This window comes from Panthera pardus, unplaced genomic scaffold, assembly GCF_024362965.1.
Source record: "Panthera pardus isolate Hobbes unplaced genomic scaffold, ASM2436296v1 HiC_scaffold_12, whole genome shotgun sequence".
NCBI lineage: Eukaryota > Metazoa > Chordata > Mammalia > Carnivora > Felidae > Panthera > Panthera pardus.
This window is the reverse complement of record NW_026526677.1, coordinates 44352424-44378689: the sequence shown is the minus strand read 5'-3', so window position 1 is coordinate 44378689 and position 26266 is coordinate 44352424. Positions and strand designations below refer to the sequence as shown.

The window sequence follows — 26266 nt, the reverse complement described above, 5'->3', positions numbered from 1 at the left end:
TGTTAAATGCTTTATACCTCCTTACATGGGCTATTGAATTATCCTCTCTTGTTTTGTAAACATTTATTTATCATTGAGAGACAGACACAGTGTGAGCAGGGGAGGGGTAGAGAGGGAGACACAGAATCCGAAGCAGGCTCCAGGCTCTGAGCTGTCAGCACAGAGCCCGACGCGGGGCTCGAACTCACAAACTGCAGGATCATGACCTGAGCCGAAGTCGGTGGCTTAACCAACTGAGCCCTCCAGGCGCTCCTGAATTTTCCTCTTAATTGACCTTTCCATTTCTAATATCCTCCACTGCCTGTTCCATCTCCTACCCTTCCATGACAATTCTTCCTTAAATGAAACCTTGATTATACAGTTTTTCTGATCATTAAGTTTTTTGACCCTTAACCGATGCCTGTAGAATAGTGCCCAACTTCCTAGCTTGGGATTTGAAACCCTGTTATTCCCTCATGACAAAGCTGCACCCTTACTTGCAAAAATGAAACAATGTGAAAGATAGGAGCAGCCTTGCAAAAAACGTGACCAGAAGAGTGACTTGGAAAGCTCTCTAGGTGAAAACAACAGGCATGTGACTCCTGTTAGACTCTTCCTTGAACTTTCCTGATAATTTCGTTTTTTGTCTAACACATTTGAAAATTGAGTTGAATTACAGTTTGCAGCCCCACCTTGTTTGAGTGCAGAGTAATATAGGATTTAATTTTGCTTTTCTTCATGCTTTGTCTGGAGAAAAAAGTGAAGTGTTATAAACTGTACAGTAGCTGTGATAAACAGAATCCAAGGGAAGAAAACCACCAGGAAGAAGGGCTAGTCATGTTTGAACAGTCACTGCATTACCTGCCCTCAAGACTTCACCTCTTAAAGTTCACCTGTTAAAGGATTTCAGATTTTAATTAAGAGGGCCATTGTTTTACAAAACCAAAATATGTCCGTCTTTCTCTATTTATCTGAAATTCCAGTCAAGCTTAACTATTCGCTATTCTCTCTGTTCCTCCGCTTCTATGCTCCCCACTCCCCCCCTCCCCCCCCCCCCCCCCCACCTCACTCCTGCAGTTGTTCTCTCTACCTTGAACAGGTCCTCTCGGCCTCATGCTTCTACAGCGTTCAAGATTGGGCTCAGATGTGACCTCTTAAGAATAACACCCTGATACCCTCCTCCCTCAGTTTCCAAGGAGAAGCAATCTGTTTCACCTCTGAATCTCCTTAACACCTTTTCTTTGCCTTTCATGGCACTTTCACTTTCAACCATGTGTTAGTCATTACTGCTCTTCTGAGGCCTGCTTGATTACTGCGATGAGTTTGGGATTGCAGTAAAATGGATCTTGAAGATAAACAGCTGCCTAACAAGCATCTTGTAGGAGTAAGGTGTTCGTATTATATTGTGATGGTTGATGGTGACTTCTGCTTAAGTTTCAGACCTAGGATGAAGGTTCGCTGGTCAGGAAGTTCCAGGAAATGTGCGTTAGCTGACGATTGGATTATGCATCTCTGAGTTCCAGTATTAGTAGCTATGGTTAAAAAATGGCTAAACTTGTATCTTTGGACTGACTGCTAGGACCCAGCCCTCTCTGTGGACAAACAGAACACATATTCAGACCTCACAGCTCCCTTCCTTTTTTTAAAATTTTTTTAAGTTTATTTCTATTTGAGCACGTATGAACAGAGGAGGGGCAGACAGAGAGGGAGAGAGAAGACCCCAAGCAGGCTCCACACTGTCAATGCAGAGCCCAACGTGGGACTCGATCTCACAACTGTGAGATCATGACCTGAGCCAAAATCAAGAGTCAAACGCTTAACAGACTGAGCCACCCAGGTGCCCCACAGCTCACTTTCTTTCAACAGACTTTCCCTGGGGAAAAATAGGCAAGTCATGTCCCAAAACTGCATGGACTATCAACTATAGTTACTCTACACTAAAGAGATTTGCCTTTAACCTAGTCCCCTAGTCATCATTTGTCTCCATAACTTCTCTGTAATTAAATCTAATAACTTGTTAGGAACTATATTTCCTAAATAATGTACTAGGGAACCAGCTTCTCAATTCTGTGTCTCATAATTTATTAGAGATTTATACCAGTGCCTGGACCCTATTTGAAGTACAGAGATTCAAGAGGGCTAATGGTCTCCCCTCACTCAGTTTCTTAAGAGAATAGCTCCAAATGTAGACATCATACAGCCAACAAGTTTATATAGTTGCTGCTTCTCTCTCTCTCTCTCTCTCTCTCTCTCTCTCTCACACACACACACACACACACGCACACACACACACACACACATACACACTGATATAAATCTTACCAAGGTAATTGGCATGGGTTATCTAAAAATCAATTCTTAACATATCACTTAACTCTGTGACCATAACTTTTGGCATTCTTTTGTAATGATTCCTAAGTCTGACTTTAATCATCTTCCTACCAACTATTGATAATCTTTGGGACTCCTATCCTTCTTGTCCCCTGTTTTCTTCAGGATTGTTTTATGTAATCTCATTGGAGTGTATATTTATCTGGTTTGAGGCTAGGAATTAATGAGACAATTCTGGAAGTAGGTGAAAACCTGTAATTTGACCTGTACCTCTCAATTCTGAACAGCTAACTGAACGTATGGTATACTTCAATTATTAGAAGGCCCTGGATCAAGGTAGAAAACTATGGAACAGTGCAGTGGGTCTGTTTTTAAAAGGAAAAAGTCCTATCTTTGTTTTGAATATTAACCGGAAAGTAAATTTCAGTAGAGCACACAAATTTTTGGTTGAATATTGCCCTGAGCGGTACTGTTACTGCCCTTTCTCAATCTCCCCAACTCCACGCATAAGCAAGGAGTCCTCAAATACAAAGAATGATTGAGCATTAGCAGGGACATGAGTTTATTGGGTGGTATTATTTGAATATTGTTTCTTTTTGTGACATCATCAACAAATCATCATTACTACTGGCTTGAGAATAAAATATGATAGACTCCAACAGCTGGATGTTAATTTAAAACTCCTTACTTCTAAAACTCTAATTTTACAGATGGAGAAACACACCAAGATAGAATGAGAATTATTTTGTGGAAGGTGTGGGAAGACCTTTTAATTAAAAAAATTTTTTTTAACATATATTTATTTTTGAGAGACAGAGCATGAGCGGGGGAGGGGCAGAGAGAGACAGAAGGACACACAGAATCCGAAGCAGGCTCCAGGCTCTGAGCTGTGCTGCCAGCCCGCATTGGGCTCAAACTCATGAACCATGAGATCATGACCTGAGCCGAAGTCGGATGCTCAACCGACTGAGCCACCCAGGCGCCCCTGGGAAGACCTTTTAAAAATACAGGTAGAGGGGCGCCTGATGGCTCAGTCAGTTGAGTGTTAGACTCTTGGTTCCAGCTCCGGTCATGATCTCATGGTTCGTGAGTTCAAGCCCCATGCTGGGCTCTGCACTAAGGATGTGGAGCCTTCTTCAGATTCTTTGTCTCCCTCTCTCTCTGCCTTTCCCTGGCTTGCACGTGTGCTCTCTCTTTTTCTCTCAAAATAAACGTTTTTTAAAAATAGGTAGAGAGTAAATGCTTTCTCCATTTAGAGTCAAAGAAATTGGAGATTGAATTTTAGTTCTGCCACTATGAATTTTAGCTGTATGAATTGGGGGACATTACTTAGCCTCTTCAAGCCTCAGTTTCCTTGTCTGTCATATAGGAGACTAGAAAAGATAAAGTATGTAAACGACATAAAACAATGAATGGTACATAATAAATACTCAAAATAGTGCTTTTGTTATAATTTTTGTTAATGTCAACAAGGAAGTTTTAGTGAAATGGCTCTAACTGATTTTACATGCCTTCTGTTTCTATAATACAGATTTTTTTTTTCTCCCTTGGGGATATAGAAGAAACTAGATTTTAGAAAAAGGCCCAAGGAGAGGCTCAAGGCAGGAGTTAGTAAAAGAAAAAGACTCCATCCATTCAGAATTGGGGAGCAAAAATGACCTGTTCTCTAAAAAATTGAGACTAGGAACCTAAAGAAAAGAGCATTCATTTATTCCACAAATAACTGTTGAACACGTTTATCAGGCACTGTGCTATCTCCCCTGTCAATGCAGAGATATGTCTTTATAGCCCCTAAAAAGAATCACAAATTAATGAGGGAAAAGAATCTGTAAGCAGTGAAATTAAAATACATTGTGGATGAATTTGTAATGGAGACATGAACCAAAACCTTTAAGTCACAGAAGAAATAGGCCTTCCTGCAGTAATGGGTAGGGAGGTGCAGGAAAGATGAAGCAGTTGGGGAAGAGCTTATTGAAAACTTAGGCTGTACTAAAAAGTACGAGTGAGAAGGAGAGAATCTAGATCTGCCCTGGAGCCTGTGTCCACGTGCCCTCATCAGGAGTTTACTGACAAAAGAAAACGGTGAATATTGAAGAAAAAGAAGGTAAAATTTATGGTGTGCTTGCTACCCGCTTGGCACTGGGAAGCTTTCAAATATATTTTATTTTAAATTGCATTTTATACATCGCATGGCTGTACTGTGTGATTGCCAACCTACATTTAATTTCTTTATAAGAGCCCTAAAACTTACAGTAAATATTTCAGTTATAGGAAATGACTGAGTTAGGGGGTAATCGATATCTGTGAAGAGAGGGAACAGAAGAGAGTGAAAACTGTATATGTTAGCCAGTGATTCTCAGTGAGGTCCCTGGACCCAGCAATGTCAGCATCATCTGTGAACTTATTAGAAATGCAGATTACTGGCCCTACGCCAGACCTACTGAATCAGAAACCCTGGAGGTAGAACTGGCAGTCTGTGTTCTAAGAAGTCCTCCAGATGATATTGATAACCTGCTTTATACCAGGGTTCAGCAAACTACAGCCTGTGGACCTAATGTGGTCCATAGCTGTTTTTGCAAATTAAATTATATTGAAACACAGTTGTATTTATTATTCTCTGTGGCTGCTTTTATGCTACAATGGCAGAGTTAAGTAGTTGCAGTGGAGACCTTGTGGCCTGTGAAGCTAAAAGTATTTATTTACTACTTGGTCCTTTATGGAAAACATTTGCTGGCTCCTGCTTTAGGCCTTTAAGCAACTAGATAGATGTCTAAATTCTGTATAAGCAGGTATTTCCTAGTTGAACTGAAGACCATGAATAAAAAAAAGAGGAAATTTCCCATGGCTTTAACATTCTTAATTTGTTATCTTTCCCTTTTAGTCAAGGATCCTATCTAAATGGACCTTTAAGTTCAAATCTACTGACAATGACGAAGCAAAGGTCATCTTCCGTATCCCTAACTCACCATATAGGTCTAAGAAGAGCTGGTAAGAAATCATTCTTTATGATTTAAATGTGGGAGGTCTCAAAGTATATGGTACTACAGAATTTTCTCATTATACATTTAGAGCTGGTTTTGAATGCCATTTATATGTTGTAAATTAACATGACTAAGCAATTTGGATTGACCATTAATTGACTGTTGGCTGATTCATTCATAAACACTTTTTAAACAGCCACTATATACCAGATACTTTGTTAGCCACTAGGAATTCAGGGATAAAATATAGAACTACCTAAACTAACCTGAATAGTTGCAGATCCAGATTCACACTGAAAGACTGAGACCTGATCACAGGACTGTAGAACACTTGTCCCCTCACACCTCAGCACCATTATTAAAGACCTATTTACAGTAGCTTCTTTTACCAGGTGTGTCCTGGCACTTCTTAAAATTGTAAGGCATACCAAAAGGTAAAAGACACAATTTGGATAGACAGAAATTTATCAGAATCAGATAGGGATGTTGGAATTACCAGATTGGGAATTTAAAACAACTATGATTAGTATGCCAAGGGCTCTAATTGATTAAGTAGACAACATGCAAGAATGGATGGGCAGTGTAAGAGAGAGGTGGAAGTCCTAAAATAATAAAACAAAAATAAATGCTCTTGATAAAAAGCACTGTAACAGAAATGAAGAGTGCCTTTAACAGGCTCATCAGTAGGCTGGATGCAACTGAGGAAAGACTGTCTTAGCTTGAGCATGAGAAATCTTCAAAACTGAAAAACAAAGAGAACGAAGATTGAAAAAGCAGAATCAAATACCCAAGGACTGTGGGGCAAATACAAAAGGAATACCAGAAAGAGAAGAAAGTGAGAAGGAAGTCATACAGAGAAAGACAGATACCGTATGTTTTCACTCTTATGTGGATCCTGAGAAACTTAACAGAAGACTGTGGGGGAGGGGAAGGAAAAAAAAAAGTTAGAGAGGGAGGGAGCCAAACCATAAGAGACTCTTAAAAACTGAGAATAAACTGAGGGTTGGTGGGGGGTGGGAGGGAGAGAGGGGGGTGGGTGATGGGCATTGAGGAGGGCACCTTTTGGGATGAGCACTGGGTATTGTATGGAAACAAATTTGACAATAAATTTCATATCAAAAAAAATTTTTAATTAAAAAAAAAAGAGAGAAGGAATAGAAGAAATATTTGAAACAATAATGACCAAGAATCGTCTCAAATTAGTATCAGACACCAAACCATAGATCCAGGAAGCTCACAGAACACCAAACAGGATAAATACCAAAAGAACAATACCTAGGCATATTGTTTTCAAATTACAGAAATTTAGAGATAAAAAAAAATCATTAAAGAAGCCAGAAGGGGAAAAAAACATCTTACATATAAAAGAACAAAATAATAATGACATGAAACTTCTCCTCAGAAACCATGTGAGTAGAATGAAACATTTAAAGTATTGTGAGGAAAAAAAACAAAAGAACGCCAACCTAGAATTCTGTACCCTTTGAAATTATCCTCCAAAAGTGAAGGAAAGTAAAGACTTTTTCAGACAAAAGTTGAGGGAACTTGTTGCCAGTAGACCTGATGTACAAGAAATGTTAAAAGAAGTTCTCTAAAGAGAAGAATAGTAGTGTAGGTCAGAAACTCAGATCTACATAAAGAAAAGAAGAGCACTGAAGAAGGTGTAAGTGAAGGTAAAATTAAAAGCTTTTATTTTTCTTTTTATTTGATCTAACAGTAGTTTAGAATAATGATAGCAACAATGTATTCAATTATATGTGCATATATGTATTTTATGTATGTGTATATATGCATATATATAAATGAATGACAGCAATGATACAAGGGACAGAGGAATTGGGGTTATTTTATTATCATAAGGTACTCATAATTATAAGGTATCTGTGAAGTGGTGTAATGTTATTTGGAAGTGAACTTGGGTTAGATGTAAAATGTATATTGCAAACTCTAGGGCAACCATTAAAAAAAGTTGAAAAAGAAGTATAACTGATATTCTAAGAAAAGAGAGAAAGTAGAATGATAAAAATTCTCAAAACCACAAAAACAGAAGAGTAGAAAACAAAAATAGGAACAAAGAACAAGGACAACAAATAGAAAACAGTAATAGATATGATAGATGTTAATCCAACTGTATCAGTAATCATTCTGAACACCAGTGGCCTAAGTGTACTAATTAAAAGACCTATATTGTTGGGGGCGCCTGCATGGCTCAGTCCGTTAAGTGTCTGACTTCAGCTCAGGTCATGATCTCATGGTTGATGGGTTGGAGCCCCGCGCTGGGGGCTGTCAGCACAGAGCCCGCTTTGGATCCTCTGCCTCCCTCTTTCTTTCTGTGCACCTCCTCTGCTCACTCTCTCTCTCTCTCTCAAAAATAAATACATATAAAAAAAGATGTCTATTGTTAAAGTAGAACAAAAAACATGACCTAAATATATATTATCTATAAGAAACCCACTTTTAATGTAAAGACACATAAAAATTCAAAGTAAATGGATGGAGAAAAATACACCATGTTAACACTAATCAAAAGAAAGCAGGTATAAGCTATATAAATTTCGGCCAGAGCAGATTTCTAAGCAAAGAAACTTATCAGAGATAAAGAAAGGTATTACATAACAGAAGACATAAGAGCCTTTAATGTTTATGAGCCTAAGTAACAGAACAACATTTAAGAGTCATTTAAGGCACAATTAATGGTTCTGTGTAAATGAAGACTCAAAAGGGGAGGAGAGAAACAACAGGGCAGAATAATTTTCCAAAATAGTAAGGGAATTAGCAAATTCCTGAAACTTGGTGAACCCCAAGAAGATAGATAAAATCATAAGGATTTCAGGCAAACCCCTGAATTATACAACAAGAAAAATTTCAAAAGCAACCAAGTAAAAAAGGTTATTTTTCAGGGAACAACAATAATATTCACAGTGATTCTATAATACCAAGTATGAACTCAAAGACCTAGAATGGCATATTAAAAGTATTGAAAAAAAAAAAAAAACAGAAAAATGCCAACCTGGAATTCTTTATCAATGAAAATATCTTTAAAAATTTTTTTAATGTTTATTTATTTTTGAGAGAGAGAGAAAGGGACAGAGTGTGAGCTGGGGAGGGGCAGAGAGAGAGACACACACACACACACACAGAATCTGAAGCAGGCTCCAGGGTCCGAGTTGTTAGCACAGAGCCCAGCACGGGGCTTAAATTCATGAACCGCAAGATCATGACCTAAACTCAAGTTGGACCCTTAACCAACTGAGCCACCCATGCGCCCCATTTAAAATACATTTTACAAATTAAATTGAAATAATATTTTTTCATACAAAGGCTGATAGAATTTATTGCTGATAGGCCTGCTCTACTAAGATCCAGCAAAGATAGTAGTTTAGGTAGGAGGAAAATGATCCAGATTGAAGCACAGAATGATAGGAATGAATGAAAAGCTCTAATAAGCCTAAATTGAGTGAATATAAGTGAATGTTGATTAAAAACAATAATAATGGACCCAGCAATTGCACTACTAGGTGTATATCCAAGGGATACAGTTGTGCTGTTTTGAGGGGCACATGCACCCCAATGTTTATAGCAGCACTGTCAACAATAGTCAAAGTGTGGAAAGGGCCCAGATTCCATCGACAGATGAATGCATAAAAAATATGTGGTGTATATACATATACATATACCTATACATTACATGCATACATACACAATGGAATATTACTCGACAATCAAAAAGAATGAAATCTTGCCATTTGCAACAACATGAAGTAGAGGGTATTACGCTAAGTGAAACAAGTCAGTCAGAGAAAGACAAATATCAGATGATTTCACTTATATGAAGAATTTAAGATACAAAACCGATGAATATAAGGGAAAGGAAGCAAAAGAATATAAAAACGGAGACAAAACATAAGAGACTCTTAAATACAGAAAACAAACTGTGAGTGGGGGGATGGGTAAATGGGTAAGGGGCATTAAGGAGGGAACTTGTTGGGATGAGTGCTGGGTGTTATACATAAGGGATGAATCACTGGAATCTACTGAAAATATCGTTGCACTATATGCTAACTAACTTGGATGTAACTTAGAAATAACAACAACGGCAATAATCACTTCCTTGTTGCATGCATAATATATGAAGGAGTCAAATGTATGATAACAATGGCATATAAAGGGTGGGAGAAGGGTAAATGGATTTGTAATGTACTAGCAATGATTGAAAAGTAGTAAAAAGTTTTAAGTTTGAGAGAAACTAATACTTCAAAGACGCACATTGTAATATACAGTGACAATTAAAAGAATTTTAAAAAAGGTATAAGTAAACAATCATAGGAGGTAACAGTGGCATGATTTTTTAAAAAACTTGAGTAACCCAGAAGAATCCAAGAAAAGAGAAAATAAAAGAGAAAAAGAAGGAACAACTGAAAAATAAATAGCAAGCTAGTGGATTAAACAGATTACATTACATTGAATATACATTTTGTTGGGGGGGGGAAGGAGGGATCTGCTAAAGTTGTTAAGTATATTTTAAAAATATTCAGTTTTCAACAAAAAGTGAAAATACACTCCAGTTAAAAGACAAAGATTGTCAGACAGTTAACAACACAAGACTCAAGCATATGTTCTTTACAAGACACCCACTCTTTATATAAGGACACAGTTACTTCTGATCTCATAGCAATAATATACATGAACCAAAAAATGACAGAACTAAAGGGGGGAAATAGACAAATTTATATTAATATTTGGAGATTTTAACTCACCATTCTCATTAACTAGTAGAATAAGCAGACCAAAACGTTAGTATAGATATAAGAAAGATTAGAACAATATGAATTAACTGACCTGACTGTAAAACACTACATTCAGCCAGGATGAATATTTTTTCAAAGAATGCACACAATGGGGCGCCTGGGTGGCTCAGTTGGTTGGGTGTCCGACTTCAGCTCAGGTCATGATCTCGTGGTTCGTGAGTTCAAGCCCTGCATCAGGCTCTGTGCTGACAGCTCAGAGCCTGGAGCCTGTTTCAGATTCTGTTTCTCCCTCTCTCTCTGACCCTCCCCCGTTCGTGCTCTCTCTCTGTCTCAAAAATAAATAAATGTTAAAAAAAAATTACTTCAAAGAATACACACAAGATTGATAACAGTAGACCATTTGTCAGACTATGAAACAAGTCTCAATGAGTTTCAAAGTATTAATATCACATATAGAGACTCATTCAGGAATGGCAGAGAGAATATTTCTGTAAACTCACTCTCCTGCTAAAATAACAAAAATAACAAAAATAGGGGCCAAAAAAGTGAAACTCAGGGGTACCTGGGAGGCTTAGTCGTTCAAATGTCCAGCTTCGGCTCAGGTCATGATCTCACGGTTCGTGAGTTCGAGCTCCGCATTGGGCTCTGTGCTGTTGGTGCAGAGCCCACTTTGGATCCTCTGTCCCCCTCTTGCTCTGCACCTCCCCTGCTCGTACTCTCTGTCTCTCAAAAATGAATAAACATTAAAAAAAAAAAAAAATGAAACTGAGCCATATCAGAACTCTGGAAATTAACCCAAGCCTGAGAAAAAACTAGAAGTCCTCTGTACAAGACAGACTATTGAACCCTGGTAAGACGGTGGGTTCTGTGGCATTTTATTTGGGAACTATCCCTTCCCAGCTTTCTCCCTCGGTGGCATTATTGCTAAAAGCCAATAGCATTTCAGCCATCAGAGAGATCTGACCTCTTTTGAAACTCCCCCAAGAAGACAGTAAATACTTTGCCCAAACTTAATATAAACTTAAATCTCCTTGGAAAACCTCTGTTCCTGAAGTGTTGTGGGTATTTGATTTGACTCGGAGCTCAGCTTTCTAAAAAACAAACCCTATGCCAGCCAACATTGTGACCACCTAAGGCTGTTATTTCACTTGTGGTAAACAAGAGCTGCCTGAGAATTTAAAAGGAAATCCTGGATACTACTAGATGACCATAGGGAATTTGAAAGTGTCTGACAGATTCCTGAAGATCTCAGGATCCTGTGCCAGAATGTGTGTGTGCATAGGAAAGATCTGGGAAAGGAGAAGGCCCTAGTCACTTATCTGTAGCTGACCTAGAAGCTGTCACAAGTGAGATGTGAAATCTAAGGCCGTTTCGTAAACTGAAGTTTGAAGGTGTATCTTTTCAAACATTCCCTCCTACAGATGACGTGTAGGCAAAGCATGTAAAGAAATGTTCTGACACATCATTCGCTGACCACAAAATTATACTGACCCATGGGTGACTTGCAGGAAGTCAAGCTTAAAATATAAATCAAGAACTTAAAGGAAAAAAAAACAAACCAGCAAAGAACTCAGTGGCTACACACCTCAGAGAAAATGGAATCTACATAATTAGTCCAGGAAAGTCATTCAACAATCAGAAACAAGAAAACAAACATAAATCAGCAACATAACAAACCTTGGATGTGGGAGGGATCTGATGCCAGAACTGTTAAAATATAATGTCCAGTTTTCAACAACAAAAAAAATTAAATACACAAGCAAATTTTTGCCATGCACACAAAGCAAAACAGCCAACAGAAAATTTGCCTGATGGGGCTTGGAGTTTGGACTTAGCACACAATGACTTTAAATCTCCTATTATAAATATGTTTAAAGTTGTAGCAGAAACCATTTCAAGAGTATTTGAGTATGACAATAGTATCTCATCAAAGAGAAAATAGAACTAGAAATTATAAAATGAAAATATAAAACGATGTTAATAGTTAAAATTGCTACTTCTACTCAATATTGGATTGGAGGTTCTAGCCATAGCAATTAGCTAAGAAGGAATAAAAGGAAGAGGTAAAATTATATTTGCGTATAATGTCATGTATTTATGAAATCTGAAGAAATTCATTAAAATCTATTACAGCCAATAAAGAAGTTTATCAGTGTGTCAGGATACAAGATCTCTAGGCAGAAATCAGTTGTATTTCGTATACTAGCAATGAACAATGCAAAATGAAATTAAAATAATTCTATATACAGTTAGCATTAAAAATAGTAAAATACTTTGCAACAAATTTAACAAGAGTGTAAGACCTGTACACTGAAAACTGTAAAACATTGTTGAAAGAAGTTAAAGAAGTCTAAATAAATAAAAGAAATATTCCTGTGTTCATGGATCAGAAAATGTAATATTGTTATGATGGCATTTCTCTCCAAATTGTTCTAGATTTCTTGCCATCTTTATCAAGATCTGAGCTAGCTTCTTTGCAGAAATTGACAAGCTGATCATAAAATTCATATGGAAATTCAAGGGACCCAGCATAGCTAAAACAGTTTTAATAAAAAAGAAGAAATTGGAGGACTCACACTGGCAGATTTTAAAACTTACTACCAGGCTGTAGTAATCAAGACTGGTATTGGCATAAGGATATTCCAGCTCAGTGGGATAGAATTAAGAGTCCAGAAATAAATCCTTACATGGTCAACTGATTTTCAACAAGGGTGCCAAGATGATTCAATGGGGAAGAAATTGTGTTTTTAGCAAATCCTGGAAATAGACAGGAGCAAGAATGAATTTGGAATTCTACCTTTTGTCATCCTCAAAAATTAACCAAAATGCATCATAGACTCAACGGTAGGAGTGAAAGCCTAAAACTAGTGGAAGAAAACAAAAAAAAAGTTTGTGACTTTGGGTTTTGAATACAGCATTCTAAGGTATGACACCAAAAGCACAGTTCATGAGTGAAAAAACCTGATAATTGGAATTCATTAAAATTGAAAACATTTGTATTTCTACAGAGACCTAAAGAAAGTGATAAGACACAGGATGGGAGGAAATATTTGCAAATCATGTATTTGATAGTGGCCTTTTATCCAGAATATACAAAGATGTCTGTAATTCAATAATAAAAAGACAAATTACCTTCTTAAAAAATGGGCAAAAATCTGAATAGATGTTTCTCCAGAGAAGATGTACAAATGGCCCATACCACATGAAAAGATATTCAGTATTAATCATTACGGAAAATGTAAATCAAAACCACAGTGACCTGTGACTTCATACCATTGTGATGTCTGTAATTACAAAGACAGATAAAAACAAGTGGTAAAAACGTTCAGAAGTGGAAACTCTGATACACTGATGGGAAAGTGAAATGCTACAGCCACTTTGGAAGACAATTTGGCCATTCAGTACTTGAATAGAGAAATAAAATTGTGCTATATTCATGCATACAGTTTGATATGGCATTGAAAATCAACCACAATAACAAGTAACTGCCTGAAAATATTATTTTAAAATGCAAGCAAGGCATAGAAGCATTTATATTTATTGTCTAATTCAGTTTACAAAGTTCACAAAAGGGGCAAAAGTAATCCACATTGTCAAAAAATGCGTACATACATGGTATAAATATAAAGAAAGGCAAGAAAAACAATACCATAAAAGTCAAAATAATGATTTCCTTTAAAGAGAGGCAGGGGAGTTAGAAGGCAGGGTGGTTGAGCTCTGGCCATGTTTTATGTCTTAGCTTGAGTGATGAGTAGTCTCATTGTAACTTTTCTATGTGTGTGTTATATTTCACAATAAAGAGGGTTTAAAATAAAAATGGTGGATCTATATTATAGAGAGCATTTTTTAAGGATTTCTAGGTTTGTCTGTATATCCAATCTCTACCCTAAGATTTTGTACCCTTTATTCTTCTTAGCCCACTTGTCAGGATTTTGGATACTCACTAGTATAATTAGAGAAAAGAAGGCTAAAAATTGGAACCTTTGTTTCCAGTTAGTAACCAGTGATTATGACGAGCAAGACACATCTTGTCCTCAGTTTCCTCTTCTGAGACATTAAGGTGACCAGATTTAAAAAAAAAAAAAAAAAATCCCATTCAGCCCTAACATTGTATGAAATTATAGGAACCTCTAAAGAAATGAGTCTGATAGAGTAGCAGTGGCAGCCCTGGGAAAAGAGTCTGATCTCACAGTGTTAACTGTTAACACAGTTTTTTGACTTTTTTAACTGTTAAATCAAGTTTTTTGACTTTTTTGGAGTCCCCTCTCCCCTCCTCCGACATATGAAGATGAAAATACTACTTAACTCACAAAGTTATTAAGATTAAATAAAACAACACATCATATTAGGGTTCTCCAGAGAAACAGAACTAATAGGATGTGTGTGTGTATTTACAGAGAGAGAGAGAGAGAGAGAGAGAGAGAGAGAGAGAGAGAGATGGAGAGAGAGAGAGATGGAGAGATAGGTTTATTTTAAGGAATTGGCTTGCAAGACTGTGAGGGTTGGCAGGTTTGAGATTTACAGGGCAGGCTGTCCAGCTAGAAATTCTCGCACGAGTCGATACTGCAGTCCTGAATCTGAAGGCAGTCTTGAGGCAAAACTCTTTCCTCTTTGGAGGACCTCAGTCTTTTCTTTTAAGGCCTTCAACCAATTGGCTGAAGCCCATACACATTAGGGAGGGTGATCTGCTTTACTCAGTTTACTGATTAAAGTGTTAGTCACCTCTGAAGAATACTTTCACAGCGACAACTAGCCCGGTGCTTGACCACACAGCTGAACACCACAGCCAAGCCAAGTTGACACATAAAATTAACCATCACACACATCTGCAAGTGTTTATACCGCTATGGCGAAACTGTCGTAGGTCCTGAATAACTATTATGTGCTGTGCTCTCTGATTCACACTTTACTTGGATCTTTATTTCCAAATGAAGTTTTAAATCTGCCTACCTCTCTCCAGATACCCATTTCACCTTAGTTCAAGGCACTCAGTGAAGATTTTTGGAGCAGATCAGTAGCATTAGAGATGGATTTCTGAAGTACTCTGGGTTTTTTTTCTCCCCCTTATTTTAGCACTTAGCACTTGTTTGTACTCACCACTAGTCTCTAGGTTTGTAGAGTAGCAGGGATGGTAACTTCTTCTCCATTGTGAAATCCAACACATCTTCCACCATATAGTAGGCTCTCAAATATTTGTCGAATGAATGAGCTGGAAAGATTTGGGCATATTTTTAAAAGAGATCTGCAGTCGTGTTAACATATAATTTTGTCTTCGCTCAACTTAATGCTGTTAAGAACTTTGGTTCTTCAGTAAAATCTGGTAACCATGCTTTCTTCATGTGGATGATCAAGCTGGTGGGGATTCAACATGTGAAAGATAAACACCAATGTGAATTAGGAAAATCTGCGCCACACTTTGTGTACGTCTTAGTTACACTCTCAATATCTGTGCCATCCTGCCACAAGGTGTTTATTTCACACTCATTCATGATGACAAACATGGTCTATATTCTGCTTAAATGCCTGGAATGTCTTGAAGATAGCTCCACGTGGAAATCTGGTTTATCATTTAATTGCAAATACTTTGCTTTCTTTAAAAAAAGGAAAATGCAGGGGCGCCTGGGTGGTTCAGTCGGTTGAGCGTCCGACTTCGGCTCAGGTCATGATCTCATAGTCTGTGGGTTCGAGCCCCGCGTCAGGCTCTGTGCTGACAGCTCAGAGCCTGGAGCCTGTTTCCAATCCTGTGTCTCCCTCTCTCTCTGCCCCTCCCCCAGTTTCACTTTGTCTCACTCTGTCTCTCAAAAATAAATAAATATTTAAAAAAAATTTTTTTTAAAAATAAAAAAGGAAAATGCTCTTTATAAATACATATAGACAATAAACACAAACACACGCCTACATATTTATTGATCTCTTTCTTCTCTTTTGAATTTTTCAGCTGCTTTCCCCAGCCTGAGTCCTGTGAATTCTCCCAGCCATGGACTATTCTCCGCTGGCTCTCTAATGAATCGATCACTTGTAGAATTTCCTGCCACTGCCAGTTCTCTTACTAAGCCAAGTGTTATTTTACACCGATCTCTGGGCAGTGCACCCAATTCACCAGATTTTTATCAGCATGTTAGAAATTCTGATAGCAGTTTATGTAACAGGTAAGTTTCCTAAATGTTGATTATTTCTGTCTCAAAATATAGGTTATTTTAATAAAGTATTCCTAGTTTTCTAGTTTTATGTTGTAACTAGTTGATGGATTAAGACTGTATCTTCCCTATTTATCAAGTAGTTTTTCTTTTTAAGAAATTTTTCCTCATTTTAGTGCAATTGTTCATTTTCCAATTAAGTGATCTCTATCAAAAGTGATATATAGTAGTATTCTATCCATCTCAAGATACCAGTAAATTATGAGAATTCTTTTAGTATATACTACCTTAGTACCCAGTTCATACGGTGTTTGTTTTCATTTCTGCTTAGTTTTTTATCAGTGATAAGTGTTTACCTCAGACCTCAGTGGTGACTTTCAAAATATGTTAGTTTCTTTGGGGACACAAGATGCCTTCCAGGATAAAGCCTATTAAGTTTATAGAGAGATTGGACTTGTATGATATTTTGCAACGGGGTTCCTGGTTAAAAGTTAAGCAGATTTCAAAATTGTATTTAGGTAAAAAGTTTAGCCTCATTTATGAATGTATATTTATCTATTTTATTCTTTAAGCTGTGGACATCAAATATTGAAATATGTTTCAACATCTGAATCCGAATCTGGTATAGACTGCCACAGTGGAAAGTCAGGTGAGATTGCAAAGGTCCTGTGTGTCTGAATTTCAGAACAGTTTCTTAGATTGTTTTAGAAATGAATAAATGTGTGAGTTTAACTTCAGTTTATCCATCTTTAAAATGAAGATTATAACATTTTTATATACTTACAAGATAAGTAGAGAAGTTACTAGGAACAAGTTATAAGTAACAGAGGGTAAAAGTGTTTTGAAGTAACAGAGGGTAAAATGTGCTGGGGACGTGCCTGGCTGTCTCAGTTGGAAGAGCATGCGACTCTTGATCTCAGGGTTGTGAGTTTGAGCCCCGCGTTGGGTGTAGAGATTACTTAAAAATAAAATCTTAAAAAAAAAAAAAGGACTAAAGTGTGCTATACAAATGAATGCAGTCTTTTCAGTTTATGGGTAGGGTTCATAAATAGAGTAATTAATTATGATAATGTTGAACTCTAAGCCCAAAAGAGTTTTTATGACATAGAGAGGAGTTGTTTTAAAATATAGTTTATTGGGGCGCCTGGGTGGCTCGGTTGGTTAAGCGTCCGACTTCGGCTCAGGTCATGATCTCACGGTCCGTGAGTTCGAGCCCCGGGTCAGGCTCTGTGCTGACAGCTCAGAGCCTGGAGCCTGTTTCAGATTCTGTCTCCCTCTCTCTCTGCCCCTCCCCTGTTCATGCTCTGTCTCTCTCTGTCTCAAAAATAAATAAACGTTAAAAAAAATTTTTTTTTAAATAAATAAAATCAAATATAGTTTATTATGTCATTCTGAAACATTTTATATCCTCAAACAAGAAATACTGTTGGTGATAAAGTTATGGTGGTTTTATAATTTAAAATATTGATGACTCAAGCATACAGTAATAGTTAACTAGGTAACTCAGACCGTCATTCCCCCTGAAAGTAGCTAGAAAAGCTGCACAAATTATTAACAACAAAAATGTGCTTAAAGCAATTGAAAACTAACAAGCTCCTCACAATTACCAGTACAAGATCTGGAGGAGGATAGAAATTCAGGAAATAAGCCTAGAGTATGGGGCTTTGAAAAAGGTATTTGCTCCTTCCAGAGGGTCCAGTGACTAATAGAATGAGCAGTCCTTTTGGTACCTCCATGGGACTAGAGAGCTAGATACTGGAGGTGGAGGCCTACCATGGTAGGGATAACTTGGAAAACTCTGCAGTACTGCACCCTAAGAATAAAAGTAAATCAGCAATAGATAGGCCCCCTTAGGGATTATAGGCTCATACTGATCCCCTTATGTACTATAAACTTCACCCTTTTAAAGTGTACAATTCAAGGGCGCCTGCGTGGCTCAGTTGGTTAAGCATCCGACTTTGGCTCATGATCTCGCAGTTTGTGGGTTCAAGCCCCACGTTGGGCTCTGTGCTGATAGCTCAGAACCTGGAGCCTGCTTTCGATTCTGTGTCTCTTCTCTCTCTGCCCCTCCCTGCTTGCGCGTGCGCGCATGCTCTCTCTCTCAAATATAAGTAAGCATTAAAAAAATCAAAGTGTACAGTTCAGTAATTTTTGGTTCTGAGATTGTTTAAAACACACACACCCACCCCCCCTCCCCCCCCCCCCCCACACGTGCACGCGCGCACACACACACACACGGAGAAGAGCAATCCTTTACAAACTCTTCCAAAAAGTAGGAGGGGAAAACTTCCCAACTCATTCTGAAGGACTAGTGATATCCTGATGTCATAACCAGACACAGGTATCACAAACCAAAAACAAAAAAAACTACAGACCAATATCTCTTATGTGTATAAACACAAAAACCCTTAACAAAATAATGGCAAACGGAATCCAGCAACATATGAAATGGTCACACTATGACTAAGTGGTATTTATCCCAGGAATGCAAGGGCAGTTTAACAGTTGAAAATCAATCAATGTAATATACCACATTAATAGAATAAAAGGGGAGAAAAATGCATGATAATCCATATATGTGCAGAAAAAACATTTGATAAAATCTAACACTCTTTCATGATAAAAACACTCAAACTAGTTATAGCAGGGAAGTTCTTCAACTTGATAAAGGGCATCTTTGAAAAACACGCACCTTACTGGAAAAGGACTAATGTTTTCTCCTTAAGATCAAGAATAAGATAAGATTTTTTGCTTTCAGCACTTCAACATGGTACTGATGGTTCTAGCCAAAAAAACTGAAAGAAAAATAAAGGAATCCTGAATGGAAATAAATAAATAAAACTGTCTTCTATTCGTAGAGCATATAATCCTTTATATAGAAAATCCCAAAGAATACACACACACACACACACACACACACACACGAACCAATAAATCAGTTTAGCAGAGATAAGATACAATATCAGTGTTGTACAAAATTGTATTTCTGTGTACTAGCAATGAACCATCATAGATTGAAATTAAGAAAACATTTTCACTTGTAATAGTATCAAAAAGAATGAAGTAATTAGAATAAATTTAACAAGAGATTTATAAACTGCAAAACATAAAACATTGTTGATAATAGAGAAAATCTATGGGGTGCCTGAGTGGCTCAGCCAGTTAGGTGTCCAACTCTTGATATAGACTCAGGTCATGATCTCACAGTGGTGATATCAAGCCCCATGTCAGGCTCTGCACTGGGCATGAAGCCTGCTGAGTATTCTCTCTCTCCCTCTGCCCTTCCCCTGCTGGTGCATGTGTGCTCTCTCTCAAAAAAAATTAAAATTAAAAAAGAGAAAATCTAAATACATTGAGAGGCATTTCTTATTTAAAGACTGGAAAACCCAGTATTGTCAATAGGGCTATTCTTCCAAATTCATCTAGAAATTCAGTGCAATACTTAACAAATTCTAGCAGGCTTTTTTTTTTTTTTTTTTTTTTTTTGTAGAAATTGACAAGTTGGTCATAAATTTTACATGGAAAGACAATGACCAACAATAGCCAAAACAATTTGGAAATAGAACAAATTTGGAGGACTGATGCTCCCTGATTTCATAATTTATTATAGAGCCACTATAATTAAGATAGTGAAGTATCAAAAGATGAGCCCGTAGTTCAGTGGAACAGAACTGTAAGTCCAAAAATAGATTCTTGCATTTATGGTCAGTTGATTTTGATATAGAAGTCAAGACCATTCAAAAGAGAAAGCATCGTTTTTTCACCAAATGGGGCCAAGACAATTGGATATTCATTTGTCAAAGAAAGAGTTTGGGCCCTTACCTTATTATATACACAGAAAGTAACTCAAAATAGATCATAGACCTAAGTGTAAGAGTTAAAACCTTGCAAATTGCAGAAGAAAAAATTGGACATAATCTTTGTGACCTTGAGTTGAGTAAAACATTCTTGGATACAATGCCAAAAGCACAATCCATGAAAGAAAAAAGATGACAAGTTAGGCTTCAGCAAAATTAAAAACTTTTGCACTTCAAAAGACAACAATAAGAAAATGAAAAGACAAACCATAGATTGAGAGAAAATATTTGGAAATTATATATCTGATAAAGGTCTTACATCCATAATACATAAAGAATATTTATAATTCAATATTAAGTCAACTCAAAAAATGGGCAAGAGATGTCAGATATTTTGGTCTGAGTCATTTGGTGAAGGATATAAATAAATGGGTAATGAACACATGAAAAGATGATGAACATCAATAGTCACTAAGGAAATGCAAATTAATACTATAATAAGATACCACTACACTCAAACTAGAATAGGTATAATTAAAAAGACAAGACAATAGTGGGGCGCCTGGGTGGCTCAGTTGGTTAAGCATCCGACTTCGGCTCAGGACATGATCTCATGGCCTATGGGTTCGAGGCCCACGTTGGGCTCTGTGCTGACAGCTCAGAGACTGGAGCCTGCCTGGGATTCTGTGTCTCCCTCTCTCTCTGCCCCTTCCCTGCTCACACTCTGTCTCTCTCTGTCTCCCAGTAATAAATAAACGTTTAAAAAAATTACAACAACAACAACAAAAAGACAATAGCAATTGTTAGCAAGGATGCAGAGAAATTGGAACCTTTGTGCATTGCTGATGGAATATAAAATGGTATACCACTCTGGAAAACATTTTGACAGTTTCTTTAAAAGTTACACATAAATTTACCATGTCACCCAGTAATACCATGTCTAAGAATTTATCCATGAGTAAACGTATGAGCACTCAAAGACAAGACTGGGAGTGTCATGATATCACTGATGATGCTGCAAATGTTGAAATGACCCAGACATCCATCAAGTTACGAATGGATACATATCATGTGGTATATCCATTCAATGTAATCTTAGCAATTAAAGGAACAAATTTCTGATAACATACCACTACACATATAAAATCAAAACATCATTTTAAATGAGAGAAGCCAGGCTCAAAGGATTACATATTGTATGATTCTATTTACATAAAATTCTAGAAAAGGTGAATTTATAGAGACAATAATCAGAGGAGTGATTGCCTAGAATGAAAATAAGGATCAACTATAAATAAGCAGGAGGGTACTTTCTGGGGATGATGATAATGTTCTAAAGCCAGATTGTCATAAAGGTTGCACAACTCTGTAAATTTACTAAAATTGTTGAATTATACATTTGTGATGGGTGGATTTTATAGTATGTTATTATACTATATATATACAGTTGTTTGGATTGACTGGTCTCAGCTGGGACATTCTCACTTGAGGACTCTCATGTGATTGCAGTCAGGTATTGGTAAGGGTGACAGTCATCTGAGGGAATGATTGGGCTAAATTTCCAAGATGGGATTGGATTACTCACATGTCTGTTGACTATTGACTAGTCCATCTAAATATGACCCCTGTATGGGCTTCTTCCAACATGTTTGCTGGATTCGAAGAGAGGAGGAGCTGCCAATCAAGTTAATGGCTCAACCCAAAACACACCTAAAGTGTTACTTAATGCCATTTTCTGTTCATCAGAGCAGTCATGCGGCCTGTCCAGATTCCAGGGGATTAGGAAATAAATGCTCTCTCTTGATGGAAGAGCTACAGGAATACATTTGAGAAGAGTGCAAGGGGTATAAGAGAGAGTGTTGTAGACATCTTTGGAAAAGAACTTACTACATTTATTTCAACTGTTTTTATTACTGTTCTGTGTAAGATATAGTTACTAGGAGTTTGGGTCATTAAAATGTAAGTAGGTAATGTACCTTAGATGTCAACAATTTTTAGATGGACGGTAATTTTAGAATATTATTATAGTAGTACTGCCTTGACCTACCAAGAATAGTTGAATATTCTAAATTTTATTTCTTAAATGTTTTTCATGGGGAAAAAGTAATATTTTCCAAAGAATAATATTTCCTGGTCACCATTAGTTAATGATTTTTTAGTATATTCAGTGTATTAAGTTCAGAGTATCACTAACGTTTATTGACCATTTATTATATGTAACTTCCAGTAAGATAGATATTGTTACCCATATTTTACAGGGGAAAAAGCTTGCCATTATCAAGTTCTAGTTCTTCTGAAACTCAGTTCCAATAAGTACTCTTAAAAACCCTTTTACTTAGGAAAAAACCCTACATATTGAAAAGTAATCACATCATAACTTTATAACTGAATTAATATTCATACACTTAACATATACCTGTATTATCACCCCGATTAATAAACCAATGAACGAAATAGTACCAGCACCTCAGAATTTCCCCTCAGGCCCCTCCCAGGTATACCCTCTAAAGATAACATTTTTCTTGTCTTTCATATGTTTTTGAGCTTTTTATAAACAGAATCACAGAGTATGTACTTTGTGTCTGGCTTCCTTCATTCCACATATTTTTAAGAATCATCCATATTGTTGCATATGGCTGTGGTTCATTCTCTTCGCTACATATTGTTCAGTTGTGTGAATATACTACCATTTATTTCTTCTATTGTTGATGGGTTTGGGGAAGTTTCCTGTTTCTAAGATTACAAATAGAATGAATATGATTTTTTTTTTACATGTGAATGAATACTATTTACCTACCAGTGCTGCTTCTCTTTTCCATGAGACTTGGGGAAAAAAATATTATTAATCACATTGGTAGAAATAATTCACAATAAATGATACTATGTTTTCCTTTTTAGATGTGCCTTGATTTCATTCATTTATAATTATGAATTTAGGGTTTTCATAGCTAAAATTCAAACAATTTCACATGTTGGAAATTGCATACGTCAAATTGCTAAAGACGGAATTTTCCTGTTTCTCACTTTGATAAAGAATATCCCCACCCCCACCCCCATTTCTTTCATCCATGAATAGATGTATCAGGTGAAATGTCTGTGTTGTCAGACCACAAGGTACCTGGGCCAAATAATCCAGCAAGATACAACTTAATGGTGCCATTAATTTAAACTGAATGCCAGTATGGTTCACTTTATGTGAAGATTTTTTATAAATAATTTTCCTTATAAAACTATGCATATAGTGCAAGTTTTATTCTTCTTATTACTATATGTATTTCTTGAAAGGTGATGAAGACAACACCGTTTCCTCAAAACAATCATTCAGCCTCACAGAAGTGCAACATGAAGTGGAAACAGAGAACACAGAGTGCAGAAAATTATTTTTGGAAGGTGATACTCACCTAACAGAAGAGGCACAGAATGAACAGCAACCAAATGTAAAAGATAAACTTTCCATATGATTATGTTAAGGTGAAATATAATATTGGTTTAGTACTAGTGTCATTATTTTTGCTCAGAACAAGATTTTTGATATAATAGTACTTTTATTTTTTTTTTTTTTTTGCTGAAAAGTCATACCATATTAAAGAATACTTTGGGTTAAAAATAATAGTTACAGTTGACCCTCGAATAGTGCTGGTATTAGGAGTGCTGACCCTCCCACACACAGTCAAAAATTCACATATAACTTTTGACTCCTCCAGAACTTAACTACTAATAATCTGCAGTTGATCAGAAGTCTCACTGATCGCATAAACACATATATGTCAGTTCACGCGTATTTTGTATGTTGCATGTATTGTATCCTGTATTCTTACAGTAAAGCTAGAGTAAAGGAAATGGTATTAAAAATCATAAGAGGAAATGCTGTATTTACTGTACCAACAGTACCGTGAGTACAGACTGTATTTATAGCGCTGTCCTGTGAAAAATCCTTGTGCAGTGGACCTGCACAAGGTTGTTTGAACTGCACAAGGTAGTTCAAACTCGTGTTGTTTAAGGGTCAGCTGTGCTTCTGAACTCATCATCCGAGAACAACAAAGTGCGTTCATTTTAAAATGAACACATTTTACTTAATGATACAGTAGATATATTACTTTCTATACTGATATTTTCTTAAATTGTGTATGTTAAAGTGTGGGGAACTTGTGCATAAAGCATTAAAAAACAATCTGCTTATAATAGCAGTTTTTTGTTTTTGTTTTTAAGTTCAAAATTTAAGATTTTTAGGGGGAAAAAACCATCCATTCCTTACTAGTTAAACTAGTAATAAATGCCAGTATAAGGATAGGAGTCTCTATTATTCTTTGATATGTATAACTTCTAAAAAAAATAATGGACTTTAGATTTGTATAGTGTTTTGGAAATACAGTATTTTTATTTGTAAAAGTACTGTGAAGATTAATAAGTCTTCTTATGCCTAGAAGACATTTTTACATTTTTCTGATAGCATTTTACAAAGAGAAGAAGTAGGAAGTACAGATTATGTTTAAGAATAACTTCTGTAGAAAATAATATTGGCCATTTTTTAATGTTCAATTTTAAGTGTTCTCATTTGGATGTGGATTTAACAATATTTTTTAAAAGGTGAGGTTGAGTTGGTTTGTGTTTTTCCCCCCTATATGTACAGATTGAACAGGAAGCATCACTGGACCTGATTTTAATAGAAGATTATGATTCCTTAATAGAGAAGATGAGCAACTGGAATTTTCAAATATTTGAAGTTGTTGAAAAAATGGGAGAGAAATCAGGAAGGATCCTTAGTCAGGTTTGTTTAAAATCTCTACTTTTTTATCATAAATTAATTTTTCCTTGGATCTTTATAAAACACGAACTCTAAAAATGTATAATGTTGGTTTAGGCACAACTTCAACATTGTTCACTTAATTATTTTTCTCACAAATGAAGTTTTCAGTAAAAAATTTGAGAAGATATATATACATATGTGTGTGTGTGTGTGTGTGTGTGTGTATAAACCCATATATAAAAATAATTATAATGTATAATTTTATTTGAATAAATGAAAATATTAAATTTAAATATAAATTTAAAATATTAAAATAAATTTTAATTGAATAAATGAAAAGTAGTTTTTTGGCCTGTATTAATGGGGTTTAATTTTACTACAGAATAAAGATTTACTTTATACTGAAGCCTGAGGTTGAAGAGGACATAAAATGTGAGCTAGTTCTAACCACTGAAACTTAGGCTTCATTTCTGTCACCTGCCTCCCCGTACTTTACCAAAGGCCAAATGGTTCGTTTCATGCTAGAGCCATGGAAAAATAGTTCCTTGTTACCATCCAGACTGAAGGTTCTCCCTGAGGGGTTCATACAACAGCATCAGATTAACCTTCCCAAAATATCACTCTCATTATCTTCCAGGTATCGTATTTATGAAATGTACAAACATAAGGATAATTTATGTGGTGGGCATACAGTTTCACCTCATTGAAGTCTTTAGGGACAAAAATGTAATAAATATATTGTTTGGACTTCTGTTAAGGACTAGAGTAGAATAGAATTCATGTGCCCTTTAATAAATTGTAAATAAAAAAACTAAAGGGAAGAATAGAAAAATTTTAAAGCTGAGACGTGATAGTTTTCTTTGGTTTTCAAGGGCTTCAGGGTTATGTCTTCCTTTTTAATGTTTTGAGAAGAATTTATTGTAGGAAAGTTTTAAATAAATTATTAACTTAAAGACATATACATGGTAACATCCCCAAAGCAAATCACAAAAACATATTCTACTCAACTGCAAATAGAAATCCTGATTTTTACAGTGAATTTTATTTTAATTGACATTTAGGTTATGTATACCTTATTTCAAGACACTGGTTTATTGGAAATATTTAAAATTCCCACTCTACAGTTCATGAACTATTTTCGTGCATTAGAAAATGGCTACCGAGACATTCCTTGTAAGTATTAACGTATCTCATTATTTAAATTCAAATAATGCTGGTTTTGCAACTATTATTTTTCCCTTCAGATGCTCTCTTAAACACTTTTTAAATTACATATTTGAAAATATTTTAAATAGGGATTTAAAAAGTAATCTGTATGCTACTACCTAGAGTTAACTACTGTTAACATTTTGGTATATATTCTTCAAGACTTTTTTCTTATTTTTCATAAAGTTAATTATAATACAGACATATTTATAATGATTTTTCCCTTAATTATTACCTGGTATACAACTTTCTGTGTTAATAATTATTCATCTGAGTTCCTTATCTTTTAAAATATTTGGTAATTAAGTAAGTCAAGAGTTTCAGAAAAATCTTGACTTTA

The 26266-nt window shown here is 36.1% G+C and overlaps 1 protein-coding gene across 1 annotated transcript in view; it reads left to right on the top strand.

Moving 5' to 3' along the window:
• PDE3B (phosphodiesterase 3B) overlaps window positions 1-26266 on the top strand; it is a 176859-nt gene that overhangs the window by 123936 nt on the left and 26657 nt on the right. The window contains exons 5-10 of the mRNA XM_053899961.1: window positions 5192-5298; window positions 15978-16188; window positions 16749-16825; window positions 23259-23410; window positions 24604-24741; window positions 25782-25893. Coding sequence (XP_053755936.1) covers window positions 5192-5298; window positions 15978-16188; window positions 16749-16825; window positions 23259-23410; window positions 24604-24741; window positions 25782-25893 — 797 coding nt within the window. The remainder of the gene's footprint in view (window positions 1-5191; window positions 5299-15977; window positions 16189-16748; window positions 16826-23258; window positions 23411-24603; window positions 24742-25781; window positions 25894-26266) is intronic.